The sequence below is a fragment of the Heloderma suspectum genome, chromosome 9, assembly GCF_057233095.1.
Source record: "Heloderma suspectum isolate Gila_16-S chromosome 9, 16-S_ref, whole genome shotgun sequence".
In the NCBI taxonomy this organism is placed as follows: domain Eukaryota; kingdom Metazoa; phylum Chordata; class Lepidosauria; order Squamata; family Helodermatidae; genus Heloderma; species Heloderma suspectum.
Window position 1 is genome coordinate 4,109,004 of NC_139466.1, and position 21,315 is coordinate 4,130,318.

Sequence of the window (21,315 nt, forward strand, 5' to 3'; positions counted from 1 at the left end):
ACATCTGGAGGGCCCCAGTTGGAGAAGGCTGAATCAGTTAGATTAATCCATTAAAAAGATTAATCCATTAAAAAAATTAATCAACTAGAGAGGTGCCACTGATTTATTTGGGGAAGCAGATATATACATATATGTATATTTAAATACAAATACTTACCAAAACTGCAGGTGACAGACATCATTTTAAAAGAGGCATTCCACTTTTTCTCTCTCACACAGTAAGGATGCCTCTTCTCAGATGACATCTGTATCGGTACATGCCTGCATTATCTAAAAACAAAGGGTGCTTTCAGCTTCAGGACTACTTGGTTTTCCCCATTTGCAAATTTAATTATTGAATTGATTGATCATTTAATTGACTAAAATTCATACGACTAATGGACTAAAATGGCTTTAATTGAGCGAGAGTCCTAATTATTTGTTCAGTGTTTCTCAAAAAACTAAAGGAGTACAATATGCCACTTTAAAAAATGTTTTTTCAAAATGTCTTACAAATCAATAAACAAAACATAAGCAACAAAATAAACTTAAAAACAAAACAGTAGTCCAAACACAAAACATAAAAAACGAGATTTGAATAAATGAATATTATTAAAAAACATGCAAAATAAGCTCCTCCCCCTAAAATCACAGAAGTGGTAGTCCCAACTCATATCCACTGCTGCATAATTCCAGCTGCTTATTGTTGGACGAAATACCTGACGGAACCCCTCTCCCAGCATAAAACTCATCATCTAAGGCCCTCCCCCAGGTGCTTCCTCCAAGGGAGGCTCGGAAGGTGGCAGCAAGGGAGAAGGCCTTCTCAGTGGTGGCCCCCCCAACTGTGGAATCATCTCCCTAACAAGGCCTGCCTGGCACCAACATTGTTGTATATTCAGTGCTAGGTTAAGACCTTCCTCTACTCTCAGGTATTTGGCAGCATAGGATAAGGTTTTTAATCGGGTCCTGGGATTTCTTATTGTTGGTTGTTAAAATTGTTTAGATACATATATATGTGTATGTTGTCTGTTTATATGTTTGTATGTAAACAGTTTTTTCTGTTATGTACAATATTGTGTTTTGAAGGTTTTTAATCTTTATAAACCATCCAGAGAGCTTTGACTGCTGGGTGGTATAGAAACTGGATGGATGGATGGTTGGATGGATAAAAATAAGAAAGCTTTTCAAAACTCCCAGAAAATATTCAGGCTCAGAATTCTGTAAGCCTCCAATGGGAGAGAGTTCCACAGTTGTGGGACCACCACACACAAACCCCCCACCTCTGCCTCTCTTCCACACCTTTGTCATGTGGATCTGGGCACTGAGTCAAGAAAGCACTATCAGTCAGTCTACTTTGAAGATTATGCTGGGAAGTTAGAAAATAAGATTGTAACTAAGAGATGCAATCCGGATCAGTCCTCTGTGAAACAGAAGACTTTTTTCTCCTTCTAAGTATTTGCATGAATTGATATCAGCATTTTACTTGAAGTTGTCTTTGGAGACGATCCAGAAGCTTCCATTTGTGCAGAATTTGGCTGTCAGGATTTTAACTGATACAGCCAGGTTTCTTCATATTATTTCAGTGTAAAAAGGACTACACTGGTTGCCTATTTGCTTCTGGGCCCACTTCAACATGCTGGTACTTATCCTAAATGGCTTGGGACCCAAATAGCTGAAGGGGTGCTTCTTCCCATACCAGCCTGCCTGTGTCTTAAAGTTTTCTGCTGAAGGCCATCCCCAAGTGCCTTTCTTAATCAGAAGTGCACTATGTAACGACAAAGGAGAGTGGGGTCCAGTGGTGGGGTCCTGGCATTGGAAGACCCTCCCTAAATGCCTGGCCTTTAGATGACAGGTTAAGGTATTCTTTTTTACACAGACATTTTCAGTATGCTTTTCTGTTGCTTTTCTGTTGTTTCTGTGGTTTTATTTAGGAATGTAGGAAGGCTTATACTGAGTCAGTCCATGGGTCCATCTAGCCCAGTTTTGTCAACACTGACTGGCAGCAGCGGCTCTCCAGGGTTTCAGGCTGGAGTTTTTCCAGCCCTACCTGAAGATGCTGCCGGGGATTGAACCTGGAACCTTCTGCATGCCAAGCAGGGGCTCTGCCACTGAGCTAAGGTCCCTTCCAGTTTGTTGCATTCAATTATGTTATTATGGTATTGATGTTATTGCATGATTGTACACTGCCGTGAAATCTGAATTTGATGAAGGGCAGTATAAAAATGTTTTCAGTCAATCAGTAATAAACTTTTAGTGGATTGGCCATTAAGGAAGAGCAGACTTCACCCCAATGATGTTCTGTGAATTAAGGGAATGGGTGCTGTACTTCACACTTTGTCCCTTTAGCTCCCCAGGGTTCAACGGTTTCCCGAGTCCTACAATCACATCTTGCATTTACAAATCTTGCATTTACAATCAGGTCTTGCATTTAGCTCCCCAGGGTTCAACGGTTTCCCGAGTCCTACAATCATGTCTTGCACTCGCTGCTTCTCGCCATCATTCCTCACGTGAGCATCCGCTACAGTGAAATCCCAGACGAGTCCAGAAATGTCAATTTCAGCTTGGCCAGCTTCCTGAAGGTCTGTGGTATTTCTTTCTCCATATTTAATGCTTTAAAAACAGCTGAGACAACAAGAACTGGGAAGAAAGTCCTTGGCGAAATCTACTGTGGTGTGACCAGATTTGGAATACTTTGTACATACGAGCCCTGCTGCATCAGATCAAGGGTCCATCGAGTCCAGCATTGTGCTCCAACCAGCTGCCTATGGGAAACCCACATGCAGGATATGAGTGCAACAGCACGCTCCCGCCCACATTCCTCAGCAGTGTACAGTTCTGGTCACCCCAAAAAGATGTCACAGTGGTGAAAAGGACCACCAAAACAATTAAGGGAGTTTGAGCACAGTCCATATGAGGAGAGGCTAAAAGGTCTGGGGTTTGTTGTTTTTAGTTTATAAAAAAAGGAACTCAGGTGAGGTGTTACAGAGGTTTATACAATTATGCATACTCTGAGGAATGTGGCTAAAGATGACCCCACTGGGCGATCTCTAGATAACATAGAGCCCAGTGAGGTCATCCCATGAAGCGGAGTCGTGGGAGTTTCAGGACAGATAAAATGACATACTTTTTCACATAGTGCATAGCTGAAGTATGGAATTTTCTTCAAAAAAGATGTAGTGATGCCCGCTAACTTAGATAGCTTTAAAAGGGGATTAGAAAAATTCCTAGAGGAGAAGGAGGACAGGGTTATCAATGGCTACTATGGTAGAAGTATCCAATGTTAGTCCTTCTTCGAGAAGACCCATTGAAATGAATGGGACTTAAGTGACTCATTACTAATTTAAGTCCCCATTCATTTCAATGGGTCTACTTTATGTAGGATTAACATTGCATACTACCCATTATATATTTCTAACCAGCCTTTTAGGGCAGGCTCATACAAGGTGGCCTGCAATAAAAAAAAGTTAAAAACAAAACAGTTGAACAAGTAGCATATAACAAAACCGGCATCAAATAAAATAATATATAGGGGGGCATCAGTAGGATTAATGAAAAGCTTGGTGGAATTTAAAAAGTCTTTAGGGGCTGTTTAAAGAGCACAAGGGTGGGGCCCAAGCAGGTTTCTGAAGGGAGGGGATTCCACAAGTATGGAACCACCACTGAAACAGCCCTTTCCCTGGTACTCTGCAATGCGATCAACCGTAGAATCATTAATTCTACATACTGGAGAGACAAATCTGAAGCAGCAGTTATAAAAAAAAAGTCAGAATGGCCTCGATGGGTGCCCCAAATCACCTGATTTGGCTGGCCTGATAAGCTGCAGTACCACTCCCAACCATTATCAGTGTGGCACTGTAGAACAGTAAAGATCAAACCATCAGTTTCCTCTGTTCTTGAACTGCCCTGGTGATGCAGAGTGTACGGTACCCGCTGCTAGATTCACCTGGCTGAGCCTTCCAGCGCATCATGCTCACTTCAGAGATTCAAGCACTTCAGATAGAATTCCCACGATACTTAGGGCTCAGAGCACCTACAAATGCTATAGTCCAGAGTGCTATAAATAGACTGGGTACTGTTTTTGTTTGGAAGATGATGGGGCATATTCATTTTTACAGCGATGCTTGACATTCATGGACCGAGGATTTATCTTCAACTTGATCAATGACTATGTTTCTGGATTCAGCCCCAAAGACCCAAAGGTAATAATCAGACTTATGGGGGTTGTTGTAGCAGTGTCACCATTTAAATAAGTATAATACTATATGTGTGTTCTTTCCTGCCTCAAATCCAGCTCTTGGTGGAATACAAGTTTGAATTTCTGCAGACAGTTTGTAATCATGAGCACTACATTCCACTAAATTTGCCAATGGCCTTTGCCAGACCAAAACTTCAGAGACTTCAAGGTACGTTCCCTGTTCAGTGGCTTAACATATGGATCTTTTTGTTATTTTTTATTCGTAATAGGCTTTGCTTATTACATTACGTATTACTTTTGTCTTTATTCTGCTTATTTCAAAGAGGTCAAGGTCAGATATATCATTTGAAACTTACAAAGGTGTACAGGAAAAACAACAAGCCTTGTGGTACCTTGAAGACTAGGGCCTGGTTCATACATGATGCTAAGCCATGGTGTGGTTTGTTGAAATCCCTCTTGTTGTCTCCAAACCCATCCCTGTAAACAAACCATGGTTTCTTAACCAGCTACAAACCACAAATAGAAGCCCTGGTTTCCTGTTGGCTTACAAAGTCTGGCTTGCTTACACCATGGCTTGCCGTGATGTCTGAACCAATAAATGTGGCTTGTCCCTGTTGTTGTTTGCACTCCTGTCTGCCTTGATACAGAGGCACCCAGCAAGATCAGCATGGACATGAAATGGCTCTGAAGGCTGGCAAAATGCATGGGAGAGAAACAAACCAGAAACAGGGAAAACAAGCCATAGTTTGCTTGTCTGCAAAACAATTCATAGCTCAAGCAGCAAATCATGGTTTAGCATTACATGCATGACTTTGTCAGAAGCAAAACATAGAAACAACTCAAATATGTAGTACATTAAATGGACACGACCCTAATATTAATTCAGATTTTAAATCCCAATGGAAACCTCTTCTCCCACTCCTTTTAATTTGGCTAATTTCAAAAATAAGGAGGTAGTCCGTTACTTAAATAATTAAGAATGTGTGTATGTACAGACACTTGCACACCCAACTCACTGCAAAAGTAGCACTTGCTACCATGTACAAAGCATTGTCTATTTTTCATCAAAAAACTGAGCAAGCTGAGGCAGTCTGCATCAAGATGTCATCTAAAGATCCATAGATGAGAGGATTCAGTTTCATGTAGCTTGTTTGTGGACCCTGGAAATCTAAAACATCCTGTGTCCCTCTGTTGCATGGTATACATGCCATCGTAACATAACCTGGCTAAATATAGAGGCAGGTTATATAGCCTAGCTAAATCATTCCTTTTTGTTTCCCTTTTGCATATTAATTAGATTTCATTTCCGTGGCTCTGGCACCGTTCACTTCAGTAGGTAGGTCTGTAAACAGAAGTGGCTGGAGTGCTTCATGCCGAATCAACTGCAACTTCAAATCTGCTAATTTTTGCACCCAGTAAAGTTTCAGCAAATGTCGTGCAGCAGTGCTTCTTAAACTGATCAACTTGTTTATAGCACCTCCTGTTTTCAGTTAAAATTGTGCAGAGCTTGCTTCTTAAACCGACTAACTTAGTTTAGCAGCTGCTTTCTGCTTTTGCTGAATCAAAGTCAGGCTGAGCTTGAACAACTGGGGCAAGAGAGAGACATCTGTAAGTCTTCACTTTCCATAAATTCTTTGCTAGAGCTGTAACATCTCAGTCTTCTGAGGATGCTTATCTTAGGTCACTGTAGCATATCTCTTAAAAAAGTACAGAACTGGTAATGACTGTAACTTTAACTGGACCAGTTTTAGTGTTTTGAACTGTTGCCGTAAACATTCAAACTCATGGGGCCATTATCCTTGAATTCATGCTTCAGCTGTAGAAGATCAGAGTAAAACTAATTAGATATGGGGCTGCATGATCCAGTTGGGTATTGCTCTGTAATAAAGGAAGAGAAGATGAACTAAATTACAGTATACATAGGCCAGATGTGGCTAACTGGATTCAGTTTATGTAGGTCAAAGCAGGGGAACTCTTACCCATCAGAATTCCCTAGAATTCCCCTTTTCCCTGTCTACCAGTCATTTGGTGGTTTTCCAGATTTTCCTCCTGTTCTAAAAGGTTAAATGCCTCTCCTAAGGCTGAGTTTCGCCAATAAGAGTGTTAATTTATGGCTTCTTTATTTGCTGTACTTTGCTGTACTGAACTAAAATATTCAGATATTTTGGTTCTGCCCTTTTTGCCTTTGGCCCTGCACACCATTGGAATACAGCCCCCAAGAGCTTTGGGACATTGGATTTGGCCCTGGGGCTGAAAGAGTTTCCCCACCCCGATGTAGGCCGAGTCCTCAAAGAGAGTGGACACATTTCAATCTTGTAAGGAACAATAGAACTGCTGCTGTGAGGCAGGGGACTTTGGCTCGGTGGGAGAACACCTGCTTTGCATGCAGAAGGTTCAATTCCCAGTTAAAGGGACCAGGTGGCACGTGATGGGGAAAGTCTCTGCCCAGAGAGACCATACTGAGCTAGGTGGGCCAGTGGTCTGACCCGGTATAAGGTAGCTCTGTTATGTTTACTCAAGTTGAAGGGGAGGGACTTTAGTTCAATAGCAGAGCACATCTTTTGTGTGCAGAAAGTCCCATGTGTTGTTGTTTATTCGTTCAGTCGCTTCTCACTCTTCGTGACTTCATGGACCAGCCCACGCCAGAGCTTCCTGTCAGCCGTCGCCACCCCCAGCGCCCCCAAGGTCGAGTCCATCACCTCCAGAATATCATCCATCCATCTTGCCCTTGGTCGGCCCCTCTTCCTTTTGCCTTCCACTTTCCCTAGCATCAGCATCTTCTCCAGGCTATTTGTCTTCTCATTATGTGGCCAAGGTACTTCAGTTTTGCCTTCAATATCCTTCCCTCAAGTGAGCAGTCTGGCTTTATTTCCTGGATTATGGACTGGTTTGATCTTCTTGCAGTCCAAGGCACTCTCAGAATTTTCCTCCAGCATCACAGTTCAAAAGCATCAATCTTCCTTCGCTCAGCCTTCCTTATGGTCCAGCTCTCGCAGCCATAGGTTACTACGGAGAATACCATTGCTTGAACTATGCGGACCTTTGTTGTCAATGTGATGTCTCAGCTCTTCACTATTTTATCAAGATTTGTCATTGCTGTCCTCCCAAGAAGTAAACGTCTTCTGATTTCCTGCCTGCAGTCAGCATCTGCAGTAAACTTTGCGCCTAGAAAGACAAAGTCTGTCACTGCCTCCACGTTTTCTCCCTCTATTTGCCAGTTATCAATCAAGCTGGTTGCCATAATCTTGGTTTTTTTGAGATTTAACTGCAACCCAGCTTTTGCACTGTCTTCTTTCACCTTCGTCATGAGGTTCCTCAGCTCCTCCTTGCTTTCAGCCATCAAAGCGGTATCATCTGCATATCTGAGATTGTTAATGTTTCTTCCAGCGATTTTAACTCCAGCCTTGGCTTCATCAAGCCCAGCACATCGCATGATGTGTTCTGCATACAGGTTGAATAGCCAGGTTGAGAGTATACAACCCTGCCGTACTCCTTTCCCAATCTTAAACCAGTCCGTTGTTCCGTGGTCTGTTCTTACCGTTGCTACTTGGTCGTTATACAGATTCCTCAGGAGGCAGACAAGATGACTTGGTATCCCCATCCCACCAAGAACTTGCCACAATTTGTGATGATCCACACAGTCAAAGGCTTTAGAATAGTCAATAAAACAGAAATAGATGGTTTTCTGAAACTCCCTGGCTTTCTCCATTCTCCAGCGGATATTGGCAATTTGGTCTCTAGTTCCTCTGCCTTTTCTAAACCCAGCTTGTGCATCTGGCAGTTCTCGTTCCATGAATTGCTGGAGTCTACCTTGTAAGATATTGAGCATGACCTTACTGGCATGTGAAATAAGTGCCACTGTTCGATAGTTTGAACATTCTTTGGTGCTTCCCTTTTTTGGTATGGTGATATAAGTTGATTTTTTCCAATCTGTTGGCCATTCTTGTGTTTTTCAAATTTGCTGGCATATGGCATGCATCACCTTGACAGCATCATCTTGCAAGATTTTAAACAGTTCAGCTGGGATACCGTCATCTCCTGCTGCCTTGTTATTAGCAATGGAGAGCCAGTGTAGTGTAGTGGTGAGAGTGACGGACTGGGAGCCGGGAGATCTGGGTTCTAGTCCCCACTTGGCCATGGAAGCTCACTGGGTGACTTTGGGCCAGTCACAGACTCTCAGCCCAACCTACCTCACAGGGTTGTTGTTGTGAGGATACAATGGTGAGGAGGAGGATAATGTAAGCCGCCTTGAGTTCCTTGCGAGAGGGAGAAAGGCGGGGTATAAATGCAATAAATAAATAAATAAAATGCTTCTTAAGGCCCATTCAACCTCACTCTTCAGGATATCTGGCTCTAGCTCACTGACCACACCGTCAAATCTATCCCTGATATTATTATCCTTCCTATACAGATCTTCCATATATTCTTGCCACCTTTTCTTGATCTGTTTCTGTTAGGTCCTTGCCATCTTTGTTTTTGATCATAGTCATTTTTGCCTGGAATTTACCTCCGATGTTTCTAATTTTCTGGAAGAAGTCTCTTGTCCTTCCTATTCTATTATCTTCTTCCGCTTCCACGCATTGCTTGTTTAAAAATAATTCCTTATCTCTTCTGGCTAACCTCTGGAATTTCACATTTAATTGGGCATATCTCCCCCTATCACTGTTGCCTTTTGCTTTCCTTCTTTCTTGGGCTGCTTCCAGTGTCTCAGCAGACAGCCATCTTGCCTTCTTGGTTTTCTTTTTCTTTGGGACTTTTTTGTTGCTGCCTCCTGAACAATGTTGCGAACTTCTGTCCATAGTTCTTCCGGGACCTTATCTACTAAATCTAGTCCCTTAAATCTATTCTTCACCTCCACTGCATATTCATTAGGAATATTAGTGAGCTCATATCTGACTGATCTGTGGGTCTTCCCTATTCTCTTTAGTCGGATTCTAAATTGTGCAATAAGAAGTTCATGATCTGAACTACAATCAGCTCCAGGTCTTGTTTTTACCAACTGCATAGATGTCCGCCACCTTTGGCTACAAAGGATGTAGTCAATCTGATTTCGGTGTCGACCGTCTGGTGAAGTCCATGTATAAAGTCGTCTCTTAGGTTGTTGGAAGAGAGTGTTTGTTATGCACAGCGAGTTGTCTTGGCAAAATTCTATCAGCCTATGTCCCGCTTCATTTTGTTCTCCCAGACCATGCTTGCCTGTAATTCCAGGTGTCGTTTGACTACCCACCTTAGCATTCCAGTCTCTTGTAATGAAAATAAAATCTTTGTTTGGCGTACTATCCAGTAGGTGCTGCAGATCCTCATAGAACTGATCTACTTCTGCTTCTTCAGCATCTGTGGTTGGGGCGTATATTTGGATCACTGTGATGTTAAATGGCTTACCTTGAATTCGAATTGAGATCATTCTGTCATTTTTTGGATTGTATCCAAGTACTGCTTTAGCCACTTTATTATTAATTATGAAGGCTACTCCATTTCTTCTGTGGTCCTCTTGTCCACAGTAGTAGATCTGGTGGTCATTTGATGTGAAGTGGCCCATTCCAGTCCATTTCAGTTCACTGACACCCAAAATGTCTATATTTAATCTTGACATCTTCCCAATAACCACATCCAATTTGCCCTGGCTCATAGATCTTACATTCCAGGTTCCTATGGTGTGTTGATCTTTAGGACATCGGACTCGTCGTTCACCACCAGCACCATCGGCTGCTAGCCATCCTTTCGGCTTTGAGCTAGCTGCGTCATCACATCTGGGGCTAGTTGAACTTATCCTCTGTTCCTCCCCAGTAGCATTTTGACCATCTTCCGACCTGGTAGTCCCATCTTCCGATGGTATACCGACATATCTCTGGTTGTACTGATCCATTTAGTTTTCATGGCAAGAATACTGGGGTGGGTTGCCGTTTCCTTCCCCAGGGATCGTATTTAGTCTGACGTCTCTGCCATGACCTTCCCATCTTGGGTATCCCTTCACGGTTTAGTTCATGACATCATTGAGGTGCTCAAGCTCCAGCACCACGACAAGCTAACGATCTCCTTTGCTGAAGAAGTCCCATGTAGGGTTGGGCAAATGTGTCAAGCCTGATTTCACACAGGTTCTCTGTTTCCTACTGCTATGTTCGTTCCGGCCCGAAGTTCGCATTGAAATGCAAACCAAACAAATTTCTCCCCCCTCCCTTGTCCCAGGTTCTGCCCTTGGCCTTTCTGGTAAACAAAAAAAAAGGGTCTGGTAGCAGGTCATGTGAAAGGCCCTTCTCTGTCTGGGGCCCTGCCTGGCCAGAGTAGACAATGCTGGAGTAGATGGACCAATCACCTCACCTGTGATAAAGCAGCTTCCTCAATTGCTTGGGTTTCTTCTAAGGCGGAAAAGGCAAATTAAAAACATTGTTGCCCCAATTTTCCTCAAACAAGCTTGTGGATGGGTACCAAATGATTCTTAGCTTGCCCAGCCAGGGGTCTATTTTTACTCCTAATTTATTTATTTATTTATTTGTTGCATTTATATCCCGCCTTTCTTCCAAGGAGCCCAAGGCAGTATACATGATCCTTCTCCTCCTCTCCATTTTGGCCTCACAACAACCCTGTGAGGTAGGTTAGTCTGAGAGTCAGTGACTGGCCCAGTGAGCTTCATGTCTGGGCGGGGAGTAGAACCCAAGTCTCCACAGTCCCAGTCCAACACTCTAACCACTACACCACACTAGTTTTCCTCTCTGCCTCAGATTCTTCCCTCTAGTTCATCCTTCTGGATCACTCCCCCGTCCTTCCTTCCTTCCTTCCTTCCTTCCTTCCTTCCTTCCTTCCTGGCTTGTCCTATCCCCTCACCCACCCTGCTTCACTTAATTTGCTTAGACCCCTGCCCCCTCCCTTCTTTCTCTCCTAGGCTTTTCTGCCTGCCTTAGCAGGATCCTCACCAACCAGTGGCAGCCAAGACTCCCTTCTGCTTGCCTTATTCTTCTGTGACCATTAGGGAAGCTCAGCCAATTACTGCAAGAAGCTTTGTCACCACCACAAACTCTCCTAGGGTGCTTCCAGGTGAGGCTTCTATGGCACCATAGCCCTGCCTCATTCATGGAAGTTTATGGGAGCTCCAGACATCAACAACGTCTTTTATGCGTAGCCCTCCCACATTTTCCCAACACTACTTCCATCTTTTTTCTTAATGCAGAAAATATGTTAAGGAAGAAAAAATGGAACAGCTACACAATGCCTTCTGATTGCTAGTGCTAGGAGCTGTCTGTCTGGAAGCATTACAACCATAGATGGTTAAAAAACAACAACACTCCTTCTTTTACCTTTTGTGGCAGATGTAAATCTTGAATACGGCTTGTCCGACGAGTATTGCCGCCACCACTTCTTAGTGGGTTTGCTCCTGAGAGAGATGTCCGTTGCCCTGCAGGACAATTATGACATCAGATACATGGCCATCAGCATCTTAAAGAACCTTCTAATAAAACATGCTTTTGACAACAGATACCAGCATAAGGTATAGTAGTTTTGGGTAATACTGTATTCAGTGATATTTTATCTGTCACCAAAGCCACATCCTGGCTTGTTTTAGCACCTGACCTCTTTCTGGCCATATTTCTGAGAGAGTAAAGGCAAAGTAGGGGAGGGGGAAGATCCTGTGGGTGGCACCAGCCTGCTCCTGATTTCCACCAACAGACCTCCAGGCCCCCTTTACCTACCTGTAGGTGCCCTGGACTGGGAGAAGTCCATCTTTGGTGCATCCTTGAGAGTGACCAGCACTACCTCTGAGGCATCTCTTTTGCTACGGACGATGCTTCCTGCTGGACTCTTTGCATCAACCTGGCTCTTGCTGCCTTCACGCCTCCCTCTCCCTTTAGAGAAGAAGACTTGTAATGTCTGTCCCGTGTGTGCCAGGGCACCCATGCTTTGGCACAGGTGGATGCCACGTCTCGCCCAGCCTTATAAATACCCAGCCCAGCCAGAAACACAGAGCAGCAGGACCTCCAAGAACATTATTATGAATAAAGATAACGAATAAACAGACTGCATTTGTTGCTGTAACCCAGACCCATTTTGTGGAGGATTGCAGTGTCCAGCCGAGAGGTGTCCAGCCCCTCACAGCCACTTTTGCGGTTGGTTAGAGTGGTCAAGCCCGCTTCCCTTGCCTAGTTCTTACACTCACAGGATATGAACTTCTGGACATCGCAGAACCTGGACGTTTGAAGATACAGACCTTTTGAACTGGGCCTGTGGTCACTGCTAGCAAGGACTTTCCCGACAGCTTTCATCGCAGGGCCTGGCACTGTCTGGGCACTACTTCCCATGCCAGGCCACGTGGCTGACAGCTGTGGGACCAGCATCTAACCCGCTTCCCACAGTGACTCTGAGGAAGAGGCACACTGCAAAGATTGCCTGCCTTTTCCCTGGAGTGCTTCCCCATCTCATGAGAAATGTGGAATAGATGTGTAAAAAAACCCCACCCCTGCACACTCCGCACTAGAAATGTGTTGTTGTTGAAAAGCTGCTTTCAGGCACAGCCGAGCCGGTCTCTCTCGCGCCAAGAAAGGTTCCATGGCAAACTGTCCTGGATGGCCTTAACAGCACGGCCCCGAGTCTCCGGGGTGCTGCATCCCAAACCAGTCTTCTTCCTTCTCTGTAGTCAGTTAGTCAGCGTCCAGAGCTGCCGCTTGGCCAGCAGGGTGTCCCTTCACTTGCTTTCTTAAGTTTCCAGGCACTTTGTGATTCCAGTTTTGAAATATGCTGTTGCTAGAGTCGGCGGTGAGCCAACATGCCGTTACTGCAGCCCAGGCCTCCCTGGAGGGCCACTGGGCCTTCTGTGTTTCTGCACGTATCAAATCTGACATCCTGTGCAGAAGTTGGGCTCCTGGGAACCTTGTATTTCTCACTTTCTTCTTTTAATCATACATTTAAAAGCAAATTCCCAGCCCTTGTAGTGGGGAAGATGCTCCTGAAACATGCACAGACGTACCCAGAGAGGTGTGCAGCTGTTTACTGATCTCCTAGCAACTTCTGGCCCTCCAGCAACCCTTGGCTATGCCGGCTAGGGTTGATGGAAGTTGCAGTCCAGCAACATCTGGAGAGCCACAGGTTGCCCTCCCAGCTGTCACCCAGGCTACCTCTGGTTCTCTGACCTGCCCTCCATCAGCCCCCTAGCCCACTCCTCCAGCACCACATGGCATTTCAAACCCAGGGCCATTTCAAAAGCAGTTTGGGATGTGGGGTAGGAGTGCTTCTTTGGTAGTCAAAAATCTCAAAGGCCTAAATGGACATGTGTGAGTCCTTCCATCAGCATGAATGGGGGTGGTTGGTTGGATCTGGTTCTCCACAAGGGTCCAGAGTCCAAGATCTTATCCTAACCATGAGGTTAGGCCTCATCTGGAGTACTGTGTCCAGTTCTGGGCACTGCACTTTAAGAAGGATGCAGACAAGCTGGAGAGGGTTCAGAGGAGGCAACGAAAATGATCAGGGGACTGGAAACAAAGCCCTATGAAGAGGGACTGAAAGAACTGGGCCTGTTTAGCCTTGAGAAGAGATGACTGAGGGGAGATATGATAGCACTCTTCAAGTACTTGAAAGGTTGTCACAGAGAAGAAGGCCAGGATCTCTTCTTGATCATCCCAGAGTGCAGGACACGGAATAATGGGCTCAAGTGACAGGAAGCCAGATTCCGGCTGAACATCAGGATAAACTACCTCTGTTCTTTTGTTGTTGTTGCCTTTTTAAACTTTATTTCAAAAGGAAATAAATCTTTGCATTTATTCTGCAGGGGTTTGGGGGGGTTGTTAAGTGACTTGCATCAGCTGGCAGGGTGGAGCTGAGAATTAGCAGGATCAAAGCTGCCATGGAAAAGGAATTTAATCCTTTTCTCTGCATGGCTGCTGCAGTTCTGAGGGAAATCCATTTTCTGAAGACAATACTTCCTGAGAAAGAAATCCTACTTAGTACCAGTCAGGGAATTCCTCCCATTGCAAATACGGAAGAGGACTCTTCAGAGGAGGAGGACTTTACTTTAGGACCATGGCAGGGGAGGAAAGGGTTAAATTCCCTCTCCTTGGCTGCTGTGATCCCATTAATTATCAGCTCCCCCCACCCAACTCTCCAGCTGGCGCAAATCAGATGTATTTAACATTGTGCCTCCTTCACCTCTTAATCCTCACCTTTGAGACAACAGCTCACATCTTCTCCCAATTTTGCTCTTGCAGAACCAGCAGGCTAAAATAGCTCAGCTGTACTTGCCTCTGGCTGGACTTGTTTTGGAAAACATCCAGCGGCTGGCTGGCCGGGACACCCTGTACCCTTGCACCACCATGTCAAACTCTGTGAGTAATCTTGGAGCAGTCTTTTGCATCTTTCCCATGTGTGGAACAGGGTCTGTTTTTAGCTGTGTTTACCAACAGTGCATGCTAGAACAGAAGCTTTTCAAGCCGTGCCCTGGGAAACCCTGAGATTCCTTGGATGCTTATCAGATGTGCATGAGAAGATGGTAAAGGCAGACACGCTTCCCTGCAAGACCTTGGGTTAGACTTTTCTGTAACAGTCAGAAAAGTTTAGCAACATTTCCCTTTATCATTTTCATCTCCAGTCATGGGAAAAGTATGCAAACAGATTGTCCTGGGGTGGGAAGAACATAAGAAGAGCCCTGCTGGATCAGACCGTGGGTCTCTCTAGCTCAGTGTCCTTTGGTCACCCTCTGGGAAGATCACAAATGGGGCACGAAAGTGAGAGTCTTTCCCTGCTGTTGCTTCTGCTTCTCAGCCTCCAACATCTAACAGCCTCTGAAAGTAGAGTTTACATTTAGCTGCCATGGCTAATAGCCAAAGATAGCCAGAGGATTACAGGAGGCACGGAGTCAGGTTCTCTTTTGTTTATCTTCCAATTTTCCACTTGAACATAATCCAAACCTTCTCCTCCTTCTCTAAAATCTTCTCTTTTCCTTTCCCCCTCCAGACGTCCAGAGATGAGTTTATGTGCAATTTTACATCACCTTCCAACAGGACAAGCCTCATTGTCGAAAAAGATGCATGTAAGGAAGCTGGTCTTGGCTCAGAACCTTTCTGTTCCTGTTGTTCTGGGGATATGGGTTTCATTTTTGCCCACCAGCAGAGGTTTCTGGGTGTGAGAGGAAGAACCAGGGTGATTCAGTTGATAGAGGGTTAGATTTGGACCTCAGAGCCTACTCCTGCCATGCACCCACCAGTTGGCCTTAAAATGGTTTCTAAATCTCTCTGCCTCACTTGCCCAGTCTGAGAAATGGTACTAATAATGACACATGGCCATGCAAGGTAGATGATAAAGCACTCTGCACGTTTAGAAATGATTAGTGCTTTCTTGTAAAGGTACATACATAGCAACAATACATACACAGGTCTACAGCTGGCAAGAGATAGGATGCTTAAAAAATATCCCAGTAGGAACCAGCTACCAGCATCAGAATTTCCTCCCCAATCCTGTCTGTGCTGCTGCAAAAGTGCTTACCCTGACCAGCTGTGGCCACCTAAGGCAACATCAAGCTAAATATTTAACCTAAAGCATCTGGATCAAAATAAATGGAACAAAGAATAAAAGGAACCTGGTGGTCAGTCTACTACCGGCCACCCAATCAAGGAGAAGACGAGGATGAAACTTTTGAAAAGCAAATAGCCAACGTTTCAAGGAAGCATGATGTAGTAATAATGGGGGATTTCAATTTCCCCAATATTTGTTGGGAGACAAATTCTGCAAAACCTGCCCCCTCCAGGAAATTCCTGATTTGTGTGGCGGATAACTTCCTCCTACAGAAAGTAGAGGAAGGAACTAGAGGATCGGCTTGATCCTAACCAACAGAGATGACTTAGTGGATAAAGTAGCAGTTACAGGAACTCTGGGGGAAAGCGACCATGTTGTATTTGAGTCCTTGGTTCTAAGGGAGGCAAAAGCCGAGTGTAGTCAAACGCGTACCCTGGATTTTAGGAAAGCTGATTTTAATAAACTCAGAACAATGATTAGTAAGGTCCCATGGCAAGCAACTCTGACGAGAAAAGGAGTCCAAGATGGGTGGGAGCTTTTAAAAAAGGAAATTCTCAAGGCACAATGACAAACAATTCCAACAAGAAGAAAAGGTGGAAGACAACAGAAGAAGCCAATGTGGCTTCACAAAAAGCTTATAGAAGATCTGAAAACAAAAAAGGACACATATAGGAAGTGGAAAGAAGGCCAAGCAACAAAGGAAGGGTACAGGCAGGTAGCACAGAATTGCAGGGATGGCGTCAGGAAGGCTAAAGCTGAGAACGAGCTGAGGTTAGCAAGGGATGCTAAAAGCAACAAAAAGGCTTTCTTCAGCTACGTGCATAGTAAAAGACAGAGGACAGAAATTGTGGTTCAGCTATTAAATAAGGATGGCAAAATGATAACAGATGACAAAGAAAAGGCAGAGGTGCTCAATTCCTACTTTGGCTCAGTCTTCTCCCAAAAGAGGGTCTATGACCCCCCCGGCAAAGGCGAAGTACAGGCTGAAGGGGCAGGATTGCAGCTTGAGATCGATAGGCATATGGTCAAGGAACACCTGATTACTTTGAATGAGTTCAAATCTCCAGGGCCAGATGAACTGCATCCTAGAGTAATAAAGGAACTGGCAGAAGAACTCTCAGAACCGCTGTCTATTCTCTTTGAGCAATCATGGAGGACGGGGGAAGTGCCAGATGACTGGAGGAGGGCTAATGTTGTCCCTATCTTCCAAAAGGGTAAAAAGGAGGAACCTGAGAACTACAGACCAGTCAGTCTGACATTAATCCCTGGGAAAATTGTGGAGCAGATGATAAAACAATCCATCTGGAAGCACCTTGAAAACAATGCAGTGATGACTCAAAGCTAACATGGATTTGTCAAAAACAAATCCTGCCAGATTAATCTGATCTCATTTTTGAATCAAGTCACCTCCCTTGTGGACCGTGGGAATGCTGTAGACATAATATACCTCGACTTCAGCAAAGCTTTTGACAAAGTGCCCCATGATATCCTGATGAGAAAACTAGCTCAACGTGGGCTAGATGAACAATGATCTGGTGGATCCACAGTTGGCTACAGAATCGGACTCAAAGAGTGCTTATCAGTGGGACCTTCTCAAACTGGGGAGAGGTAACGAGCAGGGTACCGCAGGGCTCGGTCCTGGGCCCAGTGCTCTTCAACATTTGTATTAATGACTTGGAGGAGGAGGTGCAAGGAATGCTGATCAGATTTGCAGATGACACCAAATTGGGCGGGATAGCTAATACTTTGGAAGACAGAAACAAAATTCAAAGTGATCTGGATCACCTAGGGAGGCGGTGGGCTCTCCCACACTGGAGGCGTTCAAGACGAGGCTGGACAGCCATCTGTCAGGGATGCTCTGACTTGGATTCCTGCATTGAGCAGGAGGTTGGACTCGATGGCCTTGTAGACCCCTTCCAACCCTACTACTCTATGATTCTATCAAGCCGAGGCACCGGGCTGCTGTAGGAGGGCTCAGAAGATGGAGAGTGTCCTGGTCCTAATGGGCCACTGCAGAAGAAGCTGTAAAAGCAGTTGAACACAGAGCGGGAGAGTTGAGTTGGGGGAAGATCAGAGGAAAGGATGAGAGGCAGGGTAGACAAGGGCTGAAGAAAGGCAAGTAGCAAGGAAGGAGGAAAGAGATGCAGAAACATGAACAGCATGAAGAAGGAAGTTGCAGGGAGCTTGGAGAAGACTGGTCCTGGTTGGGTTGTGTAGTGATAAATTTTGAGGTGCAGGCATTCATCATAACAGTCCTCATAGCCACACCCCCAAGGATTGCCCACAACTGCAGGCAGCTAGGTTGATACATAGCAACAAACCAGTTCTAGGAGTTTTCATCTGCTAGGAGCAGGTCTTTGGTAAAGTGAATGGGTCTTAATTGTTCCTTTTGCTGTCTCTTGTATACTCTTTTTAAGTTGCGTTGTTTTATTGTTGGATTTTTATTTTTTTTATTGTTTTTAGTTCAAAGTTGTTTTTAGTTATATGTTTGTATATATTGTCCATATGCTTTATGTAAATGGTTTTTAAACTTGGTCTATTGTATTTTAATGTTTTAACTTTTGTAAACCGCCCAGAGGGCTTTGGCTATAGGGCGGTATAGAAATGTAATAATAAAAAAATTTAAATTACCCATTCAAGACCAAGCCACCCCAAAATACTTAAATTAGAACAGTTCATTTCCCCTCGGTGAGGATTATAGCTAAACTCAGAGTGGGCGGGGAATTCCGAGGGGCTGGCAGGTGACATCAGTGTCCCTGCTAACAAAAAGTGCTGGCGCTGAGTCCCTGCAAGCCCTGGCTCCATGACACCACTGCTTACGGGAGCCAACTGATTCTTTTAGTGGCTTCTGTGAACCTAGTTTGAATTTGCCTGTGCCAGCTCTGCTCACACAAGAGAGAGAATAGATCACACACCCAAAGAACCAACAAGTTCATTGTCAGCTGTGTAATGCAGGTTTTTCCAACAAGGAAAACATCCCGTTTTGTTCCCGGACCAAGCCGGCTAGGGTTCCCCTGCAGCTGATTGCAAGTACCTTCTTCTTCCTTTTTAGTATATGGCGCAGCTCTCCAGAATGGACTTTCCATGAAGAGGGAGGACTCCAAAGGATCCCTCAGCTCCGAAGGAGTGGCCTGCTCCCCTGACCAGTGTAGCACCGGTGAAAATGTAATGTTGCTTTTTCAAAATGCCAGAGAATTCAGATAACAGACACTGCTGCTCCCGTGTGGCTCTCTAGATTTGTAGAAGCTTTGGATAGCAGAATCGTGTCCCATTCATTTTATTGCCCTAGGTAAAACGTTCTCCAGATTTTAAAAAGCCAGCTGCCACCATCGCCGTCCAGTCCCGCCGCCCCCAGGCTGCTCTGGGGTGAACTCAGTATCATGCGTCGGGTGGTGATTCTTTTTAGGAAGCTTGCCTTTATACAATGCAGTTGCAGTGACTGCTGTTTCCAGGGGAAGATGGCATGAGGGCGGTGGAGACTTCTTAACCTTTTCCATTCAGACCATTTTTCTGCTGAAAATTGTTCCCCCAACCAAAAAAACCCTCACCAAGCTGCGTGGGATAGTTGTGATGATGCAGGCACTCATATACTTTCCCCATCAGGGGTAAAGGCAGCTGGGGTGTAATTTTCAGCAGGGTATCAGCCCAAGACGAAGGCATTAAGAAGCCCCTCCCCCCTCCCATCCTTCTACTTAAAGTGGCAGCCTCAGCCACTGCAGTGTGTAAAAACCCAACAACGTTTCTGAAGAGCATCGCGGAACAATGGAGGGCCTGTGAAGGAGCGTCTCGGGCATTACTACAGCGATGTGGGAGTTGCTCCTTGCCAGGCCAGGCCAGGCCGGGCCCCGAGGGCCAAACTGCACATTACGCTAATCGTGTAACATGCAGCTGAGGCTTGTTTTTTTTACTCTTGTGTAAGTGCATATGGCCCCGATTCAGATTGGGACCATGGTGCTCTGGGAGGGTTACCCCTCCCCTTCAGGTCTCCCCACCCACCTACCCAGCACACACACGTGCACGCACGCACAGAAGGGTTAAAGAAAAAATCCTCCGTTGACTCCAATGGAGACTTCTTTTAAACTACCCTTGGTTGTGGGGGAGGGGGATTTATTATTTATTGCTTGCTTGCTTGCTTGCTTGCATTTATGCCCGGCCTTTTTCCCTCTTGCAAGGAACCCAAGGCGGCTGACATTATCCTCCTCCTCTCCATTTTATCCTCACAACAACAACCCTGCGAGGTGGGTTGGGCTGAGAGTCTGTGACTGGCCCAAAGTCACCCAGTGAGCTTCCATGGCCGAGCGGGGACTAGAACCCGGATCTCCCGGCTCCCAGTCTGTCACTCTCACCACTACGCTACACTGGCTCTTCAGGGGGAAAGGTTATGGGGGCAAGTTTAATCCTCGCCTGCTGGAGCACCATGGTCCCAATTCAAATCAGGGCCGCATGTGCTTACGCAAAAGTAAAAAGACAAGCCTCAGGTAGACGCTGTGCAATTAGCATAACGTGTGGTCAGTTTGGCTTTGAGGGAGTGTCCTCCAATCCAGGGTCCCTGAAGCCACGCTGGTGGTGCTGGAGACGGGAGCCAAGAGGCTCAAGACCCAGGGTGGGAAATTTAGGGGAGCTACAGCAGAAATGAGGAACCTCTCTGTGGCCCAGGCAAGGGTAGAAGGCCCGGCTCCTCACAGTTATACCGAGCCTGCCTAACCCAGAGTCTTCGTCCGGCCTACCAACTACAGGGGCCTTGGTCGCCATGCCGATCTCCTTCTGTCCCCTAAGAGGGTGCTGAGACCTGGGTATACACAGGCCAGGTAGCTTGCTAGGCTAGGACTCAGCCAAGGCCGCCCAGGGGACTTATGGGGCCAGGGAAGGTGTGACGTAGGCAAACAAGGGCCCATGCGTGTATGGGGCTCTGGTGAGCAATGTGGCAACGCCGGGTCAGGGGCCAACAGTATGCACAGGAGCTGAGGCACAGGAGGCCTTTTTTTTAGGGCCCTGAGGCAAATAATTATTTTATTACATTTATAAAATGTATTACCTGATTTCCATTGCAAAATAGTCCGACCGTGGGGTACAATACTAATAAAACACAGTAAAATCATCAAGCTCAACCAATGAAACAATGGCCCAGTTGCTCCCCTCCCCCTGGACTCAGCCCCAGTCCACGAGGTGCCTATTTCAAGTCCTAAAACTCCACACCTGGGACAGACCAGCATGGCTGTTCCTCTGAAAGGTTGTTACTTGCTAATAATCCTTATGCTCCCTTTTTCTTCCCTGCCCACCCCGCCCCGGGTATCTGTTGGTTCAAACAGATGCGGAGGAGCTCCACACGCAGCAGCGTCTCCCAATTTGGGCGGCTGGACCAGTACGAGATCCGGAGCCTCCTGATCTGCTACCTTTACATAATTAAAATGATTTCTGAAGGTCAGTAGCTTTGCTGTGCCCACAAGTATGTTTGCAGCCTTCTGAGGAGGAAAAAAGTTTTCAGACCTTCCCAAGGAACACAGCAGTCAGGTCTTCTGACACTATTAGCCTTTATTAAGCAGATTTTGAGCAGAGCATGCTAGCCATGGGTGAATCGTGTGCACAGGAGGTCCACACCTTGGTACAGATAAGCAGTAACTTATATATTTTGCCATTTCTTACTGCTC

General features: G+C 45.4%; 1 protein-coding gene and 1 long non-coding RNA gene across 4 annotated transcripts in view; one reads left to right on the forward strand and one right to left on the reverse strand.

The window, feature by feature from the left end:
* The window catches only part of DOCK11 (dedicator of cytokinesis 11), a 142,490-nt gene that overhangs the window by 73,437 nt on the left and 47,738 nt on the right, over nucleotides 1-21,315 (forward strand). For 2 of the 3 annotated variants that reach the window (XM_084813565.1, XM_084813568.1), the window contains exons 28-36: nucleotides 2,412-2,558; nucleotides 4,095-4,178; nucleotides 4,271-4,382; nucleotides 5,472-5,510; nucleotides 11,479-11,657; nucleotides 14,365-14,481; nucleotides 15,110-15,185; nucleotides 18,720-18,832; nucleotides 20,977-21,088. In XM_084813565.1, coding sequence (XP_084669691.1) covers nucleotides 2,412-2,558; nucleotides 4,095-4,178; nucleotides 4,271-4,382; nucleotides 5,472-5,510; nucleotides 11,479-11,657; nucleotides 14,365-14,481; nucleotides 15,110-15,185; nucleotides 18,720-18,832; nucleotides 20,977-21,088 — 979 coding nt within the window. The remainder of the gene's footprint in view (nucleotides 1-2,411; nucleotides 2,559-4,094; nucleotides 4,179-4,270; nucleotides 4,383-5,471; nucleotides 5,511-11,478; nucleotides 11,658-14,364; nucleotides 14,482-15,109; nucleotides 15,186-18,719; nucleotides 18,833-20,976; nucleotides 21,089-21,315) is intronic. The other variant, XM_084813566.1, reaches the window with a different exon arrangement.
* The window catches only part of LOC146338352 (uncharacterized), a 38,955-nt gene continuing 22,037 nt past the window's right edge, over nucleotides 4,398-21,315 (reverse strand). Inside the window, exons 2-3 of the long non-coding RNA XR_014784793.1 lie at nucleotides 11,467-11,564; nucleotides 4,398-6,052 (exon numbers count right to left, since the gene is read on the reverse strand). This is a non-coding gene — a long non-coding RNA (uncharacterized LOC146338352). The remainder of the gene's footprint in view (nucleotides 6,053-11,466; nucleotides 11,565-21,315) is intronic.